Raw genomic sequence first — 20,673 nt, 5'->3', positions numbered from 1 at the left:
GATGTCAGAAAAATCCTTAGAGGTTCACATCTTTTATGTGGATTTGGAGGTTTTGGACACTTGTTAATTCTGGAGTTAAAAGTGACTTTGACTGATGATGCAGTGTAATGTTGGAATTGCAGGAAAAGAAGATCCCAGCTGAAGGCCAGCACACAGATGTGACTAATGATACTGCATTCCACACAACAGAAATCACCATCTCCTCACTGAGCCATCACCAGCTTTACTTTGGACTTCTGTACATTTGAAAGCACTCAGACACAGTGGGAGAAGTTCCAGTCATCATACATAAATTTAGTCTATTGCTAAAAAGCCAAAGGTGCCTCACAAAATATTCTCACATTAAGTGATACTATGAGAGTTCTTCACGTAGAATCATAATCCTCCAAACAACAGTAAGCTGAGCACAAAATATAGACTGGTCTCTTTAAGTAATAAGTATTTTAATTTTCTTGTTTGATTTAATATGGCAGAGGGAACTAATTTGTTACTTAATGGTTAAGGATACTTTCCTGTTCTTTTTACTCTCTCAAAGCACACGTGGGTATGAGCCCATTAAAAGTAAAACAGTTACAGAATCACAGACTAAATCAGGCTGCACGACACTCAGGGGCTACCTGACCTGACTACCTGCTTGTAGCAAGGAAAGCTTCTAAGCAGGATGAGGTTGCTCCAGATAAGTTTTTCAGATAAGTTATGAAAATCTTCCAGGACTGAGATTCCAATGCTTCTTGGTGCCTGTTCATCTTCACCACTGAGTTTTCTTTCCTTACATTCAGTCAGAGCTTGCCTTACTGTAGGCTGTCCATTTCCTCTTACACCTTACCCAGTAAATCTGGGAGAAAAATCTGTCTTACCTATAGACCCCTTCTCTGCAGGGAAAGATGGCAGTTAGCTTTCTCCTTCCCATTCTCTTTTCATTCAACATTTCTGTCTCAGTATCTTCTCTCACATCACATGCCCCAGCCTCAATCATCTTTTCAATGCTCTGCTGGACTCCCTCCCCTAACAGTTCCCCAAAAGCAGTCTAATGAATACTAAATAGAATAACTTGTCCTGCTAGCAAGGTTCTTGCTAAGAAAAGCCCTCCTTGCCTTTCTTGGAGGTGGGTGTGACATTTGCCTTTCTTTTTGTCATTGGGGACCTCATCCAATTGACATAATCTTTCAAATATGATAAAACATAGCCTTGCAATGATATCAGCCAGCTCCCTCATAACCCTTGGATTCATGCCATTCTGTTCCAAGGACTTGCACTTGTCCCTTGCTTATGCTGATGCATTTCTTTACGCAATTTCTTACTTAATCTTCCTCTACCCTTAGCATTGTTCATCTCCTTCAAACTTTGCCATGAGGCATACAGGCTCTGACAGTAAAGACTGAGAAAAAGGAGGAACTGAGATCTGCCGCCAGTCAGATTATTCCTCATCTAATGGCAAATATTTACCATTAAAAAAAAAAAAAATCACTTACATACACATAAGGGGTACTCCAAAACTAATGCCTCCTATTTTATGATGTTCTTAACGCATCTTTGGCTGTGCTGCAGCTCTTAACTTGTAATTAACTTCCATTACCATCCAAGAAGATGGAATGAGATAAACTGTGTATGTGGAAGGTGGAGGAGCAGAGCAAAGGTGATCAGAGATGGGTGAAGGCAGGAAACTACAAGTATGTAAGGAAGTGAACTTTTGCTGGACACCCACCAGCAAAAGTTTCTACAATTCAGTAAGGAGTGAATCAGATTTAATTTGTATCATAGCTTTTGATTTTTAGGTTATCACACAAAAATGTAATTCATTTACAACCATATAAGTGATAGACAAAATTCATAGTCTTATGTAGGCTTTCCAGATTAAAAATCTGTATGGGGAAATCCATAGGGAGTTTTAGCAATTTAAACCATTTTCAGAATATATGTGGCAGAGAAGGGGTGTAGTTTTTACTTTACGCCTTAATAGTAGTATTTTTTACAGTTGTAATCCAGCTACCTGAGGGCTGCAGTGACCGTTGTTGGTATAACTGTAAATTATGACTTGCCTCAAGAAAAGAGAAAGCAAGAAGGCTACTATTATTCAGAAGGATAATGTTAAATTGTCTTGATCATTCCTTATAGGGCAGTGGGTAAGCACATCTAGTGACTGCGCCTGCCCAAAATTAGGTTGCTTTGTTTGTGCATCCAGTGACTAGACCGAGAATCTCATTGTTTTATAAAGGATTATTTTCTAAATCCCTGGATTCCACAACAGCAGGTAACGTCATGTAACCTCCTATAATTTCCTATTCCTTCATCCAATTCCTTCTGGCTGCAAAGCTTGTAACCTCTCATCCCACCCTTCCCAATCCACATATGTAATCTAAAGCCAATTCAAATTCATAAGCATCTAAATACATTGTGTTTTTTGTTTTTTGTTTTTGCATAACTTAAATAGGCTACAATCCTGTTTAATTACAACAATATAAGAACACTTGCTGCTGAGGAGACAAATTACATTTGTTGGGGTGAATTCTCTTCAGTCTGATCTAGACACCTAGTTGGTCTATCAATACCCATTGCCTCTCATGAAAATGAAGGATGGTATTCTATGGGTTCAAAAATATTACATTACAGAATCAAAGTACTAGCAAGATTACTTGCTGGACTACTAACCAAAGATTTCCTCTGTGAAGAATTATGATTAATAAGATCAACAATCTGTAGAAAGGGAGAAACTCTGGTTACCAGGCAGATCCTCCACACTATAGCCACTATATTTTGTGCAAGGAAGCACAACAGTGCACAAAACTTCCTCCCTTTGGGACCATGGAAGTGAATCTATCTATCTATCGTTATGTGTTTTATCCAGATTTGACACACCAGCAAGTGGATACTCATTACTTATTGATTTTTTTCTGAGCTTACATTTCCAACACAGTAGGGTCAGATTTTTCATAAGGGATTACTTAGTCTCAAGGGACGGAAGGGGACAATAAAGTACCACTACATTTTCAGTAATTACTTGCTGCTTTTCTGTTAAGAGAGAATGCAATGAAAGCTTGTTTGATTTGCATCTAGAAAATAGAAAAATGTGGGGGAAAAAAATATATATATATTTGGATCAAGCAGAAAAGAATGGGATTTGCTGGTATCAAATAAACAACATTTTTTCACCTCCTAAAATAATCCAGCATGTAATTTGAAGATATGGTAATTACAAGCACTGTGCCAGTGCCCAGGGAATTAGAAGAAAGGAGCCATACTGTCTCTTACTTCGTAATTAACTTCCATTACCATCCAAGAGGATGGAATGAGATAAACTGTGTATGTGGTAGGTGGGAAGAGCAGAGCAAAGGTGATCAGAGAAGGGTGAAGGCAGGAAACTACTAGTATGTAAGAATTAGAAAAAAAGCTTTGTAAAAAGAAATGTTCCAACTCACCACCTCCTCTTTTCCCTATGACAAGAGACATGAGAAACCAGGATGTTTTCAGCACCCTCAGATCTTCTTATATTTCTTTAGCTATGCTCATAGCTGTTTATATTCTAGCAGAATCTCATGATCCCCAAGGAAACAGACAATGCTGATAGTATCTATTTCATCTCTGAGATGATGAAGGCCAAGAAAGTAAATTTATGCAGCTACTGAAATCTGTATCTAGGATTTCTCAAAACATTCAATGATTGGGCTGATATTTGATTCAATAGAAGTTAGATAGTAAAGGATTTTGGAAATATCTACTAACCACTTACGTGCCTTTTCAGGCACATATGTACCTTTACAAATGAGACATTAGTTCATTTCTAAAAGCAATATAGAATCTTAAGTATGGTAGTTCCTCATAGAGAAATCTCATAGGAGTTCCGCTTCACAAAAGCTTTGTAGGTCCAACTTGCTTTCAGCTTACACAGTGGATTGAGCAAGGTAGTCAGCAAGAAACTTAAACTTGACTGTTCATAGATGGAAAGAAAAAACCTCTGGCTGGTGTAAATCTGCATAACATCTGTGACTCAGGTACTGTTTCGTCTGTGCCATCTCTGACATGGAGCATTCTACTCAAAGTGCCTAAATGTTCAGTAAGTGTAGACTGAGAGGAACAAACATTGTTACAAGGTCCAGTTTATAAGCAGGAGATGCTTTATGAATGTTCATTTTGTCTGGATAACTGTGGACCAAGGAGGGAGGTCTTTCACAGGTACTCACCTGGCTAAGCCTCATGTCTTCAGTTTCACAGGTTTGGTTTATGATAATAAATTCATGTTCTGTATAATGACTGCTGTGTGTTCAATATATTAATTTTGTTGAAAGTAGAGATGTCCATTTCTTCAATGCAATCGTAATAACAGCTTGTCTTCCTTAGAGACTGACAGAGTGGTGTGAATAAAAGAACTCTGCTAGACAGCAAAGTATGCCAAATGGACATATTTTACTAGATGAGAAAACAACTTGTCACTTCTAATTGTTCAAATTATGTGTGATTCAGTTCTTCCTGCGGTTATTTTTGAAATGTTGTTAAGAAGGTATAATGTGCAGCTAAGAATAAAGACTGAAATTGCTAGCTCCCTTGGTAGGTAGGTGGTGATAATGAACATTTCATAAAGTTATTGTTAACAGACAAATCTCTGCACTCTCAGGAAGTCTCTAATAGCATTAATAGACCCTCACTGAAGTAATGGTTCTTATGGAATACATGTGGGTTTTGATCTGCTGCTTTCTTTTTTTTTTTTTTCCCCCCTTCTTTTTCATTTGCTTAAATAAGATTTATAGAGCAGAGCTAAAATTGGAATGAGGGGTCCAAGCTCCTGATAGCAATCATTGTGTAGGTGTTCCAAAGTGACATCTAAAACTGCTGGTTGGGATCCCAATGCATGTTCTGCAGCTGGCTCACAAGCCACACTGTTGGCCCACTGCCATGTCCATCTTTCACCATGAGAGTGGCTGCAGCAGATACACCTTTGGTTGTGTGATGGACACTGTCACAAGTCTCATTTTCACTGCTTAGCCCACAAATCCATAATTTGGTAACTACTGGCTTAGATCTTTTCTAGTCTGTTAACTACTCTTGTCCTTAGGTGGGTATATGTAAAAGGTGTTCTAGATGATCAGAGGAAATCAGATCATACCTTTAATTAAGATATTGCACAAGATTATTTAGATTGTTGAAGAACTACAGATGATTGCCGATCTCAGCCCTGAATCTCCGCCTAGGCAAGGCCTCAAGAGCAGCAGTGCCTGAACCAGGCAGACATGCCAGCCAACATCTCTCATGCCAATGCAGTTTTAGCAGCAGAGCTGTGCTTCATGAGTAGAGCTTGTTTTGTTCCTTTGCCTTCACCTGCTTGACTAGAACAAGTCAGTACCTAAAATATCTAAAAACATATAGGCAGGAACCTTAGCAAGTGCCTGAGCTGTGGTTGCAGAAACTCTCCTAGCAGTGCTCAAACTAACTTCAGACTTATTAGCATGAGCATTGGCAGGTGTTTGTCTTGGTATAATCCGTGTTAAAGAGCTCAGCACAAGCTAGCCACAGTAGCACATATCTAGCTTCACAACGTTAACAGCTATTGCTGTCTGTGATAGCTATGGTGAATACAGGTGGGGCTTTCTGTTCTTAGGGTGAAAGTCCAGCAGCTTCCTTGTAGATTAAGTATTTGCTAGCCAATGATTTATTTTAGGATGGAGAAAATGCTATTTGGAGCAGAGGCTGAGGGAGAGTACAGAGGAGATAGATGGAAATCACTGGAAGAACCAACAGGAATTTAAATACCACTCAGGCAATTTCATCACCTTTGGAATAAGACTAGCTCATTCTGTGTTCAGCAAATGAAACTTGCCAATGGGGGGAGAGGGAGGGAAGTGGGGAAAAGTTCTTTTATATGCGAGTACTCACACTCCCCCACCATTGACTTAGAGACATTTACAGGCAGAGTGCATTAATCCTGTAAACATGCCAATTCTGACTAAAGGACTTTGCTGAGCTTCTGCATCACCATATGCTGCCGAAAATTGTTCTTCAATTAACTTTCTTGGTGAATAACCAGAGCTTCTTCAGTCTACATGCCTTGCTCTCCTGGCAGGTATCTTGCAAATCTTGTTATTGGCAAATACAGGCTTCCGACAGGCACCAGAGCTTCTGGCTGTGGTCATGCAAGATGGGAATACCTACAGCCCTGCAAACATCATTTCTTCTAAACTGTCTGAGGCTATAGATTTCACTACACAGTGTGACCTCCACACATGTATTCACCTTTTGTGTAGTGTCTCCTTCAACTTTGGATGTTTATCACGTGAATTGCTATCCGAGGTAGTCATGCTAAGCTTACTTCATAGCTAATGGAAATAGATACTTTTAAAGTGAGATCTATCTGCAGTCTTTTCATCAGCAGTCTAGGAATGAAATGCATCATGCTTTAGCCTTGTCTTCCTTTTTCTCTCCATTAATTATCAGGAAGACTTATTCAGAAATAGGAGTTTATGTTAGTTGGTGAATCTCACCCATGTGACTCCACTTGCCAGGTGTCTGTAACATTATCTGGTTATAATTTAGTTTGCATTGACTTAGTCATAACTACGAATCTAATCAGCTAGGTCTAGACTGAAGTTAACGAGGGATTTTTCCCATTACAAGATTATCTGGATATTGGAATTGATCTGACATACAAAGCAGAATAAAAGGAGACCTTGCATATTTGAAAAAAAAAAAAACTAAAAAAGTTGCCTTAGCTTTTCACTGCAGCATGAAAAATGAATGTAGAACTTAAATTACTGAGTTACGACAAGGAAGATAATAGCAAAATATTCTAAGAGTTACAAAGCTGCAATAGAAACAGGAATTCTGAATTTTACTCCTTCTTGTGCACTGAATTTGTGGCCTTCTTCAGGTCACTTAATATCAGCCAGTCCTTCAGGAAATAATGTGTATTTGCAGCAGATACAATAAAGAAATATGATGAATTTTCAACACCTTGAAAATTAGTTTAACAAACATCTCAGGCTCAGTGCAAAACCGTGGTGAGAAACAAGTCAGGGAACTAATCCGAGACTTAATTATCATAGCCATAAAAGAGCCTGGGACATAGACAAAGACAAGAAACGACAAACGAAATTCTAATCTCACTGATATAAGGAGAACCCTAGCTAACATGACCTGGGAATCCACCATTCAAGAGCCAACCACCTGCAAATTTAAGGATTTGGGCTCTCCACCCTGTTCTGTGGAAGGGATCATTCTCGGTTTACATAATTTCTAACAACTTTAGTAACAGCACGCAGCCTCCGTAGCAGAAAAGGGAGTTCATGAGAATACAAACTGAACAAAATCTACATCAGTTTTTACCATAGCAACTTGAGAGGAATGAGGAAACAACACTTACTTTCTTTAACGTTGGTCATCAGTTGCGTTCCTGGGTCATACTACAGATAAGGGTTAAATTATAATCCAGGGGCAAATGACTTTGAAAAGAGTGATTCATTCACTGCGTTAAATAACTGATGTTTGTTTCATGGACAGAAAACAACGCCGGTCAGATCGATATCTCGAGTTTCTGAAATGCCTACTTAATGGTGTCAGGAAACAGCAACATTTGTGGCCAGATAAAGGGTTTCAGGTGGGTGTTCCTACCTCTCGACTCATTAGCAAAATTGGCATCGGCTAAGCCAGCTTTGGAACAGGCAAAATGAGTGACTTCTTACACCAGCTGAGGAATTAGAGACAATAGAAGTGTTAATTTGTGGATATGAAATTCTTAATGTTACTCAGTAATAATTGTTTATCGATAAAAAACAGCATAATGTTACAAACAGAGAGCGATGAATCTTATTATCTTAATTTTTGTTGGAATTTTAAGAGAAGTAACTTCTCTACTGCCTTGACTAGAAAAGAGGTTTAAATCACCGGTCATAGATGGCTTTTGTCAACCGAAGAATGCAGAACAAAAGCCATTCTCAGGAATTCATCGATTAGCAACCGGGAATAGCTCGAGCTTTATCACTTAATCCGAGCCATGCAAGTAAGATGCAAAGGCAGGAGTACGATTTAAGACTGCAGCGTAGACGTGCACTAAAACCGTGATTCTATTAACTGAGTACTTACATCCAGCAACGGGCAATGAGTGAAAGCCAATCTGAATAGACGAGATGGACAAAGAGAGGACCAAGGGTCAGGCAGAAGGTCAAACTGAAAATGGAGAACAGAATCCTGACCTTTAAACTACCAGTCAATCTCCCACTTCACCGGTTTGAACCCTTCCTCCTGCAACTCCCCTTTGAAGTTAACAGAAGATACATTCTGCTTCGAGTAATGCAGGCAAAGAAGCTGAGACAGGGTGTATGAATGTAGATCTTTTTTTGCTAGACTTTCACAAATAGGCATGCAGGCTTTTACAACGGAAAAGTACGTTCCAAGCAGATAGCTGGTTTGTGCTTGTGAACATGTGTGAGCACTCATGAGTGACCCAGGAATAATAAACTAACCCATGGGTAAATCAGTGTTCATGAACAACATTACAATAAAAATCTTTGTACAGCCAGTTCTTGAGGGCAGTTCTGTAACAACAAAAGGGTCCAAATAACCCAGCATTCACACATCAACTAAGGGTAATAACCTGAATACTTAGTACATATGACTTGCCTAAGAAGAGCAATAGAGCTTGTAAAGTTCCAGACTCTCGTTCCATTCTCGTGTTCATGAAGTTACATGTGTGCAATGAGAAAATTCTCCCACATTCTGGAGAGTTACTGCTTTTTATTCGTGCGTCTGTGCTAGTGGAATTTTCCAAAAATCAAGCACAACAGTGCAAGTTCCTTCACAATATTTATGCAATAAATTCACTTATACTTTGCCTATTTCATATAGAAGAAACACCTACTACCTACATATTCATCAGGTTAAGAAATCATGATATTCCATCCCCTTTTGGCTATTTCCCCTGGCCATCTGCAATTGCATGGGGTTGTATAGGAGTCTTACATGACCCTTGATAGTCATTTTGAACGGAGTGCCCTTACTCCTTTTATTTATATATAGTCACGTGCCACCTAAGACATTCTGCTTCAGTATGAACAGTACTTGATCAAATAATTCTGTATTTATGGAAAGCTGCACGGAGCATCTGGGTGTATTAGTTAACAGCCACCTGAACATGAGCCAGCAGAGTGTTCAAATAGCCAAGAAGTGGCACCCACGCTTGTATCAGAAATAATACAGTCAGCTGGAGCTGGGAGATGGTCATCCCTCCGTACTTGGCACTAGTGAGACCACACCTTGAATACTATGTTCAGTTCTGGGCTCCCAATTGCAAGAAAGACACTTGAAGCCCTGGAGCATGTCCAGAGAAGGAAAACAAGGCTGTGAAGGATCAGGAGCACAAATCTTTATGGGGAGTGATTGAGAGAACTAGGATTGTTCAGTTTGAAGAAGTGCCAGAGAGGAGGTTGTGGAGAGGTGAGGGTTGGCCTCATCTCCCAGGTGGCTGTGATAGGATGAGAGTTAATGGCTTTAAGTTGCACCAGAAGAGGTTCAGGTTGAATATTAGGAAAAATTCCTTCTCAGAAAGAGTAGTGAGGCACTGGAACGGGCTGCCCAGGGAGGTAGTGGAGTCACTGTCCGTGGTGGTGTTGAAAAAATGTGCAGATGTCACACTTAGGGACAAGAGTTTGTGAGCATGGTGGGGATGGGTCAATGATTGGACTGCATGATCTTAGAGGTCTTTCCCAACTTAACTCCTCAATGATTCTGTGATTCTATGTTGATTAAATAAGACAATACTCTCTTCTTTCCAAGGGAAGGTTGATGTTTCCATTACATATGTCTCCCTGGTTGTAGTTTCCATTACATATGTCTCCTCTTTAGAAAGTTTCAAATATCTATCTGTTATTATCAGAAACACCTCCTCCTCCCAGAGAATCAGAAAATTCCTACAAGAGACAGGAAAAGCCTGGATAGGGTAACTTTTCTATTGCAAGACTGCAGAAGATTATATATAAAAAGCAAAAGGAAGCTATACCGAAGGTGTGCTGTAAATAATAGCATGTTTTGTCCTTGTTTTACCACCTCTGAAACCAATAACAATAAGCAGTGGGAAAACAGCAGGCCTAAACCTGACCACAATAAATGGAACAGTGTGGAAAGAGACTTATGTTTATGACTGTTGCATGGAAGCCATTCAAAGGAAACCCATGGTTTTTACAGCCTGGATAATCTACATTGCCTGAAGCTGTATAAAGTGTGTGCCACACACCCTGCCTTCATACTCACTTTATAAACCATGCAAGAAGTCAAGGTGAACTAGGTTTCACCGCTGCCTTGTCAACTTTAATGCACTTTGCCACTGGCATTACTTGCCTCACTGAATAGCAGTCACTCGACTCCAGCTACACAAAGCGTCCTTGGTTGGGAAAACAATAGATGCTGAGAAGTCAAATGTGGGCTTTGTAATACCTGCTCTGCCCTGAGGGAGAGGCTCTGGAAGCAGAGGAGTAGTCAAGAAGGAGCCTTCAACAGTTCTACTAGCCACGGTCTTAGAAGGACAGGAACTGATTTCAAGTCCCAGAAGGATCTCTTGTCTTTTTGTGAGCTGATAAAAAGTAAGGAGTTGGATCTAAAAATGTCACTGCCATCGTAGTTTAATTGCCATCCATGCATTTTGCTACAGACTTTTACTATCCCCATCACAACACTGTAAGCAATCACTAGCATCTCTAGTGAATGCTGTCCAGTGAGGTTATACTCATCCAGCAGCTTGGTCCTTTTGTGCTCTCTTCTGGTCAGGCAACCCTGACCTTTCCATTATGCCCAGGTCTCCCCTGTTAGCTTGGTCATTCATCCGTCTGCTCCCCTATGAATCCACCTTAAAAGCACTTAGAAAATGGCACAAGAGCATTCACTCAGAAGGCGATGTTAATTTAAATGAATCAATCTGGATCATCCCCTTGGGTATGACCCTCATTTATATTTAAAATCACATTTCACAGGTACAGGAAATGAAAAATTTTATATTTCCAATTAAATTGGCACTTTCCATGAATTACAGTGTTCTATTGTTATTATTGACAGTTTAGTGCAGTGACAAACCAGCCCAATATATTGACTTCTGTAACCTCAAACACTGTGAAGAAAATTATCTTTAAAGATGGAAAACCTATTAGCTGAAACAAACAAACAAACAAACAGAAGAGACTAAAGCATTTAATGCATTTATTTAAAAAAGAAAAAAAAAAAAAAACAGCCCCAGAGATGACGCTATTTTCTTTTGGTGTCTAATGGTGTTATCTCCAAGAAGACTGCTTCTCACCTGTTTCCTTCATCCTAGCTGGTGCTAAAATTACTATGACTTTTACCACATCTTGATTATCCTGTGCAGGACAAATCCAGGCTCAAAAGATACTGGACTGTAAAACCTTTCATTAGTCTTTACATGGAACATAGAAAACCAGGAAAGAATCAAAACACGTGTGTGTATTCTTGAAACTTTTTTTTTTATCTCTGTCTTCAGAATAACTAGGAAAACTAAATTTATAAATCAGATTTGTCCCATTTTTAACAACTGGATACTATATTATAAATACATATTTTAAAATATTTTAGTACATATAAATGATAAACACATTTTTAAAAATATAGACAAATACGGCTTTTTTTTTTTAAAGTGTTTAAAATAAAAGATAAGCTACTCAGAGTACAGAAGGATTTATCAATGGGTTGGAACCGGCTCATGGGCTGCCTACAAGCACCCTTGTGATTTAGGTTATACGGTGCAAATAAGAATGCACACATCCCATGTGGCATATTCCTTGAATAAAACCAACAAGAAGCTACTGAACTATTTCAAACAAGTAGGTGGTCTTGTCCAGATCTGGTGCCTGCTTTGTGTGACAGGGGGCTTCTTTTGCTTCAAGGGCTGCAGCAGCTGCATCCACAAAGAAGAAAACATGCACATGAGTGAGAAAAACAGATGCATCCCTCATCTACCAGGAACGTGTAAGCCAACGCTATTCCTGATTTGGGGCTTACATGGGAGGAACCCAGAGCTCCAACCAAGACTCCTGCTTGAGAAAGACAACAGCTGTGACTTCCCTGATATCTAAATCTCATACATTTATGAGTTAACTTCCAGTGCAATTGAAAATGTGATTGTAAGCCTACATTCTTGGCTAGCGTAAGACTGTACAAGTTTACGTCGTCTGAAGATACTCAGAATCTGCTCAGTTATCCCATCAGGAATCCGGTGTGTATTTAGTGTCCTTCCATTATCTTAATCTGTAAATTTTATGAGGGAAGGGGGGAAGTATGCAGATGGAGTTGGCAAACATCTTCTGAGATAGCCACAGTTTAACTGGGAACTTCTCAGTGGGAAAGTGGTTGAAGTGACATGTGGCTTTTTTAATCAATTTAGTCAGTGCTGACTTTAAACCTTCCCTGTGGTACTTCTTAAAGAATGTGAAGAGCACATGAAGGCTCGTAAGAACAGAACTCTCCATTGTATGCTAATGAATGAGGGTGACAGCAGTTTCAAGTGATGCATGCTAGAGTGTCTGCATCACGCAATGCATCCTGGGTGCAAAGACGCCTACACCAGCAGTATTGCAGCTAGCAGCACCAGCATGATAGCCAGAGTGCAGAGCAAATAGGAAGAAGGGCCTTTCCAAACTGCCCTACTGCTTTTAAGCCAAATCTAGTTTCTCCAAAGTGTTTATGTGCGCATAGAAACCTGGGAAGCAAAAGATCAGCTTTAGTCCATACACTGGAATTGCACGGCATAGACATGGTCATGCCTTTTCCAGCTTCCCAAATGATTGCCTTGTTAAAGAAGTGTTTTAGAAAACTTTCACCTCCAACAAAACCAGGCACAGAACCACATAAAAATCCCATGTGAAGTGTGGAAAGAGGAGATTTTCAAACATATGAAGGTATAGGGATAAGTAGTTTGAGCCCAGAGCTTACATTTTGGAGTGAAAAAGTAGAAAAAAAAGCAAAAAGGAAATAAAAAGATAAAGGTAAAAAAAAAAGTTTGTCTTAATATTTGGTAAAGAAAATGATTGGCTTGGGCTGAGCCTTCCTCTGAGAGTGTTTGCAAATCAAACATCACACAGCTGCCAAGTGAGAAGTGACCTAAAATAAAAGCAAAAGTGATTGCGTTATTTCCATCAACATGGAAGAAGAACAACTGGTGGCTTAGATGCAGGCTGAGTAAAGATCTCTAGAATGTGACTCATCTACCTCCTAAATGTGCATGATGCCAAGGCTGCCTATAGAAACGCCTGAAAGTTATATACATTGTTCAGGTGAAATTTGTCTTAAAAGTGGGTTGGATGAATCATACCTTTAAAGTGCCTTTGATCAAATTATATATAGATGCATAATATCAGATGAGATGAACTCTTTGGCTGATCATTAACATAAATATATCTGCAACATTATAAAGTTTTTTCAAGTTAAACGAAGCATTTTAACAGAAAGATTTTAGAGATTGATGAGATAAGGCAAGCCTGGAGTTCCTTATGTGATCTATGCAGTCTTATTTCCGAAAAAATTGTACAAATCTTAAGCAGTGACTTCTGCCAGTATTTCTGGGAGCTACAAGATAGGGAAAATTAATTCTGTCTTAAGAGTGTCAAAGCTAAGTTATAGAGATAAAAGGCTGAAGAGAGAACTTAGTCCTTCTGCGAAGTTTTGCCAGCCTAACTGTGCTGGTGCAGAGAGTGAATGCAGGACTTATTCCAACAAGATAAGCCCGTATTTCCCTGGGAAAAGTAGTATGAGCATTATACTTGATAGGAGGGTTTCCTGGTATAATTATACCAATTGAAGTGAACAGGCAAACACTTCCTTGTGTAGATAAGGTTTGAATTAGTCCAGCAGCATGATCCTACAATATGATCATATATTGCCCTCACTCAGCTTCACTGTTTCCCATACACGTAACTGACTGCACTGAAAAATCTGCGCCTACCTTACTGCATGTGTCTGCTTGTGTGCAGTTTCAACATCTCTCACTGCTCAGATTAGAAGTGCTGTGACCCACAGAATTAGCAGACTGCTAAACAAAACCAGTACCCATCAGAGCAAAGGAGTCCGGAGCAGCAGACTTGAAAGCTAGCGCCTGTATTTGTTACTGAACATGAATCAACAAATGATCCCATTCTAAGCAGATCTGAAACTAGATGTCAGGTCAGTCCACCAGACCCTGCTTAATCAGCTGTTTTTGCTTAGAAATGTGATAAGGGAGGGCAAGGCTGGGAGCACAGCTCCTATTGGCAGTCCCTGACAGCTCCCTCTCATTGCAAAGCAAGCAGTGTGCAAGACTATAGGTGCAAAACCTGCTCACCTACCCAGAGACTGCACAGCTTGACTTCTTTTCCTGTGCATCATTTATTTGTGCAATGACATTTCACAGTTGTTCTATCTGTATGTAGAGCTTCGCTCTTTAAAACAGATCATTCATGTCTAACATAACTGAACTGAATGCAGCAGAGCTCAACCACACTCCACAGTCCTGTATTGCAGCTGGCACCCTTAGGGCCCTCCAGTGGCAACCTGTCTATGGGTGCCTCATTCCCTATTAAGGGGCTACAGACCTTCTCAGAATTGCTACTAGCTACTCAGAAAGTGCTCAGCTGGGTTTTGGGGCCAAGCCTCTGCTCCTCCTGAGCTACTGGGTACCTGCTCTGCAGGTGTGCTTGTCCCACACTGTGCATCTATATTATGTTTGTTGAGTTGGATCCTAGATGTCTTGTTTCCACATCTCCACACCTTTACAAGAGAACTACAGAGTACACCACTACCTGTCTCTCTTCTTTCCCTGAAATGAAAATTTAGCTCAGGGAATTGAGAAAAACTAGATCCTGTCTAGCTTGGGGCCTTAGCTGCGATACAGGTTTCAGTTCCTCGATTTTAGTCATACAGAAACATGAACCTATGTCTCTTTGATCTAAGTGACTTCCACCTCTTCCCTGGCTGTTTTGGGGCACTTCTGGTTTTCAGAGACAGAAAAGCCACACACAGATGCTTGTTTCTGCCACAGGAATCACAGCACAGCACTGTGTGGAAAAGGGCTACCTGAGTTAATCAGCTATTTCTGCACCCATCTTTTGCTCTTCCCAGGTTCTATGGGACAATGCAAATAGAATATAAGTATCCATACTTGTGACATCACGCAGAAATTCTGTGATAGGCCCCAATTTTCCAAACTCTTAGGTCAGATTTTCAATCCTCATGCCTTAATATTGCTATTCAGCTGAAAAATTGAGTTTTGAATGCAAGAGGTAACAGTACCATGGACAAAAAAAAGCAACAAAAAAAAAACAACACAAAAATAGCTAAAACATCCAGAGATGTTGGATTTCCAGAGAGGTCTCCAGGGAAGATTAATTCTTTCTCAGTTTCCCAGATCACTGCTTGCAGTACAGTACTTTTTGGATTACTGTAACTAATGCTGTCTCAGAAGGAAGACAAACGTGTGTGAATACATCACCACAACCTTCCTTCAGGCTTTTACTGAAACCTTTAAGTATTGCTCATTCTTTCAGGTTTTCCACAGGCTAAAGGAGCTTGGAGCATATTTGACAAAAAGCTGTAGCTTTCCAGCTATCTGAGGCAGTTTGGCTCCTCTTGTGGAGAAGAGCTGTAGCTCAAAGCTCATGCAGAAAATGGGGAGATCTCAACACTCTCCAGAGTCAGGATCCCAAAGTTCATTTCATTAAAAGAGTTGGAGCAAGAAATCCTGCAGATCTTCTGCTTTTCTCCTTCTCTTTGCCTTTAATACTATGCTGGTCATGATATAGCACAGAAGAGGACTCTGCAGGACATTCTTCCTTCTGTGTAGCACAGAAGAGTCTGAGCACACAGAAGAAAAGCAAGAGGAGCAGGACTGATTTTAGCCTGAGAATGATGAGGGAGCTCTCTCAGGAGCTAGAGCAATCAGGCAGAAATAAGACTAGAAGGAAGGCTGAAGAAGAAATCATGAAAAATAGCCTTATTTTCTCGCAATAGATTTGGAGCCATACACCTCACACAGCCAAGATTAATTCAACGAGAGATACTACTAAGCACATGGTTCTCCAAGCCACAACATAAACGCATTAAAAAATATGTTTTGCTTTATATTCCCCTCTTCTATCAGCCGGAATATTTATTTGTGGAGTAAACTAAATGCTCACTCTTCTGTGAGTGCGAGCTGTATGTTTAAAGAGATGCTGCAAACCAGTAACAGTCATGGACTACGGAGCAGTAGGTTGGCTTGAACTTTAATGCAGAACAGCTGAGGTGGAGGAACTTCTGGATCTTATCTGGACCAACTCCTGCCAACGTCCAAGACCACATCTATATCACTTACGAGCATCTCCAAGGAGGGAGACTCCAAAACCTCTCTGGACAACCTGTGCCAACATTTGATAATCCTCATAGTAAAAAGGTGCTTCCTGATGTTCAATTGGCACCTCCTGCATTTCAGTTTGTGCCCATTGCCTCTTGTCCTGGCACCAGGCAACTTTGAAAAGTGCTTGGCTCCATCTGCTTGGTAGCTTCTGAAACATGTAGACATTGATTAGACATCCCTGAGCCTTTTCTTTTCCAGGCAGACAATCTTAGCTCTAACTTGAGCTAGATATCAGCTGTAAGATAAGATATCAGTTGTGAGATAAGATCTCATCAGCCCACAATGGAGAGAAAAATAACATCCTGGATTGTTTTTTTTTTTAAACCCTAGAGATTAGCATAGAAAAAGAGCTCTGCTTTTTGTTTCAGTATAAGGATCTTAAAATACTGTAGTCGACTAGATTATTAGAAACACAGTTCTGATCAGTCTGTACTATGTTGCTGTAGCATCTTAGTACATATTTCTGGACATAACTCTCCCCAAGGGGTAAACACCTCATTTGGACCAACTGAAAGAGCCAACATGAAAAAAAGAGCCTGGAACCAGGATTTGTTCTTTGAATGTGTGTGTGTGTGTGTGTGTGTGTGTGTGTTGTGTGTGTGGGAGGGGGGGGCAGCTAAAGTTGTTTCTTAAAGGTGTCCATTTCCTGGGAAACTGTACAAAGGTCAAAAGGGCATTATGCTCTTTGTGATTGTGAAATGTCTTTGTAAATATTTATGTAACATCAATATCCAACTACTATTACTAATTACTATTACTAACCAAACCTGTTTCCAGCTCTTCTTCTACAAGAAAAATATGGAATAACAGGGAAGAATTCACTTCTGAATAATTGTGAAAGTGAAAGTCTGAAATCACTAATGGAAATTGCATTTTTATTTCAACAGGAAGAGATGTTATAAAAATAATAATAGGAAACATTGGTAATTTTCCAGTGGAGATTACAGGAGACTGAAGATTCACCATGACAAGAATGATAACAGCACCATGCTTTTGTTTTCTTTATTTTACCCTTGAGTAAATAACCTTTCATATTTTGGTAGGCACATCGGTGATGATGTTTTTGTGATGTTGCAAAATTCCATTTACTCTTCATCCCTCTGGGAACAAATTCATCCATGCCCTTTAACCACAGCTTTATAAAGAACAGAAAGGGGAAAGGCAGAGCAGTTTGCAGGGAATGAGAGAGAATAATCCAGCTGATTAACTGTCAATAAAAGGTTACTTATAAATGACAACATACTAATGGGCCATCAGAGAACACAGGCAGGGTGTTATTTGGACAATTCATTTCATATTTTTAGGTGGTCTAGGACCTAAGCAGGCAGCTTGCAGCTCTGGAAGATCAATTAGCAGTTCAGATAAGCCTCCTCCCACTAGGTATGCTGTATTGGAGAATTTGTGGCAGGACTACACTCATGGGGAAGTTGTTGGGCAATAGATGAGCATAGCTGAGGAAGGAAGTGAATCAGTAAGGTTTGCCCTTACCTTTGCTGGTATAGATAATCAATCACTTTGAGACCCAGCCCCATGCTTAGGTTTGTTGATGAACCCTGACATACAGTGGAAGCACTAAGATCCATAAAGAATTACTGTTTTTTCCTTTTTCTAGGATTACTTCTGAAGTTCTTCCTCCTTCCAGCTCTCATAAGCAGTATTAGCTGTCCTAAGGCATGGAGCTGTTTATACTTCAGTAGGTATGGGGTGCCCAAATCTCTAGAGAACTTATGAACACCTCACTCAAATACAAACACACAGTTTTGAAATACATGGGATTAATATAATAGACATTTAAATTGAATGGAGGAAACTCTTCTCAAGCTAAGCCCTTTTATGCAAGAGCAGAGTCAGTAAAAATACCCACAGCTGTGACATTTCAAATTAAAACTTAAATAGATTTAGCACAGCCATTCTCATCCTTGACAACAGAAACTCCTATTATCCCCTGGACATCTGGCTTTTATGATACTGAAATATTTGCTGAGTTTTGCACCTGGAAGATGATGCAAAAGAGTATCACATTTTATGTTGTAGAATTGAGATTCTCTTAGGTTTGAAAACTGTAGTTCAGCCTTACTGTGGGCTAGCCCATTATGAACATTAGTAAAAAACTAATTTGTATATCCAACAGTGAAAATAAACAAAACAAAACATAGGAGAACAAACATAGGAGAGCAGAAAAGATTTTGCAGAAAGCTGTTAAGGAATTATCCAATACTTTTTTTTTTTAAAAAAAAATCAGCTTTATTTATTTTGCATCGATTTCCCAACTACAACTTGAAATTTCCATTAACTAGCTTTCTTACCTCTTGCTATCTATTGAAAAAGTACTTGAGAGAACATTTATCACTACAGAGTTGGCAAAAAGCTGATGACAAGAAGGCTGACAGTCTTAATTTGACTTTACAGATTCCTTGCTTGCATTTTCTTTTACAATCAATTCCACAACATACGGAAGTTCAGACTGGCGTACTTGGGAAACTTTTTTTTTTCATATGTTTTCCAGAACTTGTCTTCCTGAAGACCAAAATTTTCACTCACTGCATTGCTGGAAGCCCTGGTATGTATATTCCTAATTCATGGGCATCATGCTCCAACAGCTTATGTGTTCTGCCCACTTTCTTCTCTCTGTGTGAAGATCTAGGACCAATGCAGAAGCTTAGCCTCACCCAAATGCTTCCTTCTGGTTTACTCCTATGGTCAAGGAGTACAAGGACTAACTTCAAAGTTAGTCATGCTACTTGCTCTTGGATGCAAATACCATAACAGAAATAAGAAAACAAGACAGATATTGGTATATGAATGGCAGCAGGAGTTAGACTCTGTTGGGCCTCTTAAAATGGCATAGTTTTTCAAAATTTCTGGGAACTTAAGGAAATCTTTAAAACTTTTCAGTTCATAATTGACAGAAGTGCCAAATGATCAGGTTTTGCATTACAGTTGTGCTTATAAAAAGACCTAAACAAGCAAATACAGTATTCATTTATGCCATGTGAAGCCCCTGATAAGAGCATCTCTCTCCTGATCATGTTGAAGGCACTTAAGTTTGTTTTTTTGATTAAAGCAACTCTTGCCTCTTCTTCATTTTCCAACTTCCAAAACATGAAAAAGAAAAAAAACACATCCAAATGAACTGTTGCATTTAGATGATATCTAGTCTACATAATACTTATCAAAGGATGATCCTGCATAAGTTTTGGAATTAAAAAAGAAAAACAAAAAACAAACAACTGCTTACTATCTTTTTTAATATTAGTGGACCTCTGATGTAGAAATTTCCCTAACAAAACCAAACATTCAATTCCTATTAGGCACCTCTACAATCTCTGCCTCATTGCTGTTCAGATAGCAAAAATATATTACCACCTTTGGCAAGCACAAAACACATAGTGATGGAGATCATCTGTAGTCACTGCCAGCTTGCTTAAAAGAATATTTTTCCACTGAGCCTTTTGGCAACATACAATTTGCTTTCTGTATTAAATTATGCTTCCTTTTCTAGTTGTGGTATTTGCAAAATCCCATATATACAGTTGGAGGCTACAAAAACTTTGTTTGCAAAGAAGAAGACAGCAGGCAGTGCTGGGTGCAGATATCAAAGTTTACCTTATATTGAGGTGGGAATGTAGGTATTATCTCTGAAAAAAAGAAATCTACTTTTGGTTGGTCAAGAGTCTTCTTGGTAATTCTTGGCGGTGCTACAAATGAGATATTTTGCTGCCATTTTTTATTAAGAATAGAAGCATTTCACACTCAACAAGCAGGTTTGCATCCCAGTGTGAACATCAGGGCAGCTCCATTCCCACGTTTCTAAGCAGTGATCTCTGGTGTATTGGAATGTGAGACACCAAAGGTATGTTTCTCCTCTAAAGTGCTTCCGTAGAATCTGTGTGGGTGTGACATCCACCTGGTCCTCCTGCTTTTATGCCTTTGTCATTGCAGGTCTCTACATTGTGAAGTCCTGTCATATTCTTTTTGCCATCATCCATTACATCTTCTGACAACTCTATGCTCTTCCTGTTGCACTGACAGAAGTCACTGGAGCTCTCCAGTAAGTTGATGCAACATTTGATGATTAGTGCAAGCCAGGCCATCCCAAAGAGGATCCAAAGAGAGATTACATTCTTGTACCAGCTTGGATAGGTGCGGTCTGGGTTCATCCCTACAAAAGAATCATCACAAACATTTCGACATTGAGTGAAGACAGCCTCAAAGAAGGCATTTCATGTAAAGCAGAGAGAAAGGAGATAAATATGATGTAATAATAGCAATTCCTACCTATGTAAGACTAAGAACTAGTAAGATAAATAATGAAAAAATAAACC

General features: G+C 39.5%; 1 protein-coding gene across 1 annotated transcript in view; it reads right to left on the bottom strand.

The window, feature by feature from the left end:
- Positions 1 to 17,202: 17,202 nt before the first annotated feature.
- Positions 17,203 to 20,673, bottom strand: part of LOC104909675 (potassium channel subfamily K member 17-like) — a 54,630-nt gene continuing 51,159 nt past the window's right edge. The window contains exon 6 of the mRNA XM_031552187.1: positions 17,203 to 20,510. Within this exon, the coding sequence (XP_031408047.1) occupies positions 20,215 to 20,510 (296 nt within the window). The 3' untranslated portion in view covers positions 17,203 to 20,214. The remainder of the gene's footprint in view (positions 20,511 to 20,673) is intronic.

Source organism: Meleagris gallopavo, chromosome 2, assembly GCF_000146605.3.
Source record: "Meleagris gallopavo isolate NT-WF06-2002-E0010 breed Aviagen turkey brand Nicholas breeding stock chromosome 2, Turkey_5.1, whole genome shotgun sequence".
Taxonomy (NCBI): domain Eukaryota; kingdom Metazoa; phylum Chordata; class Aves; order Galliformes; family Phasianidae; genus Meleagris; species Meleagris gallopavo.
The sequence above is the reverse complement of the archived record's forward strand: the minus strand, read 5'-3'. Positions and strand labels throughout refer to the sequence as shown.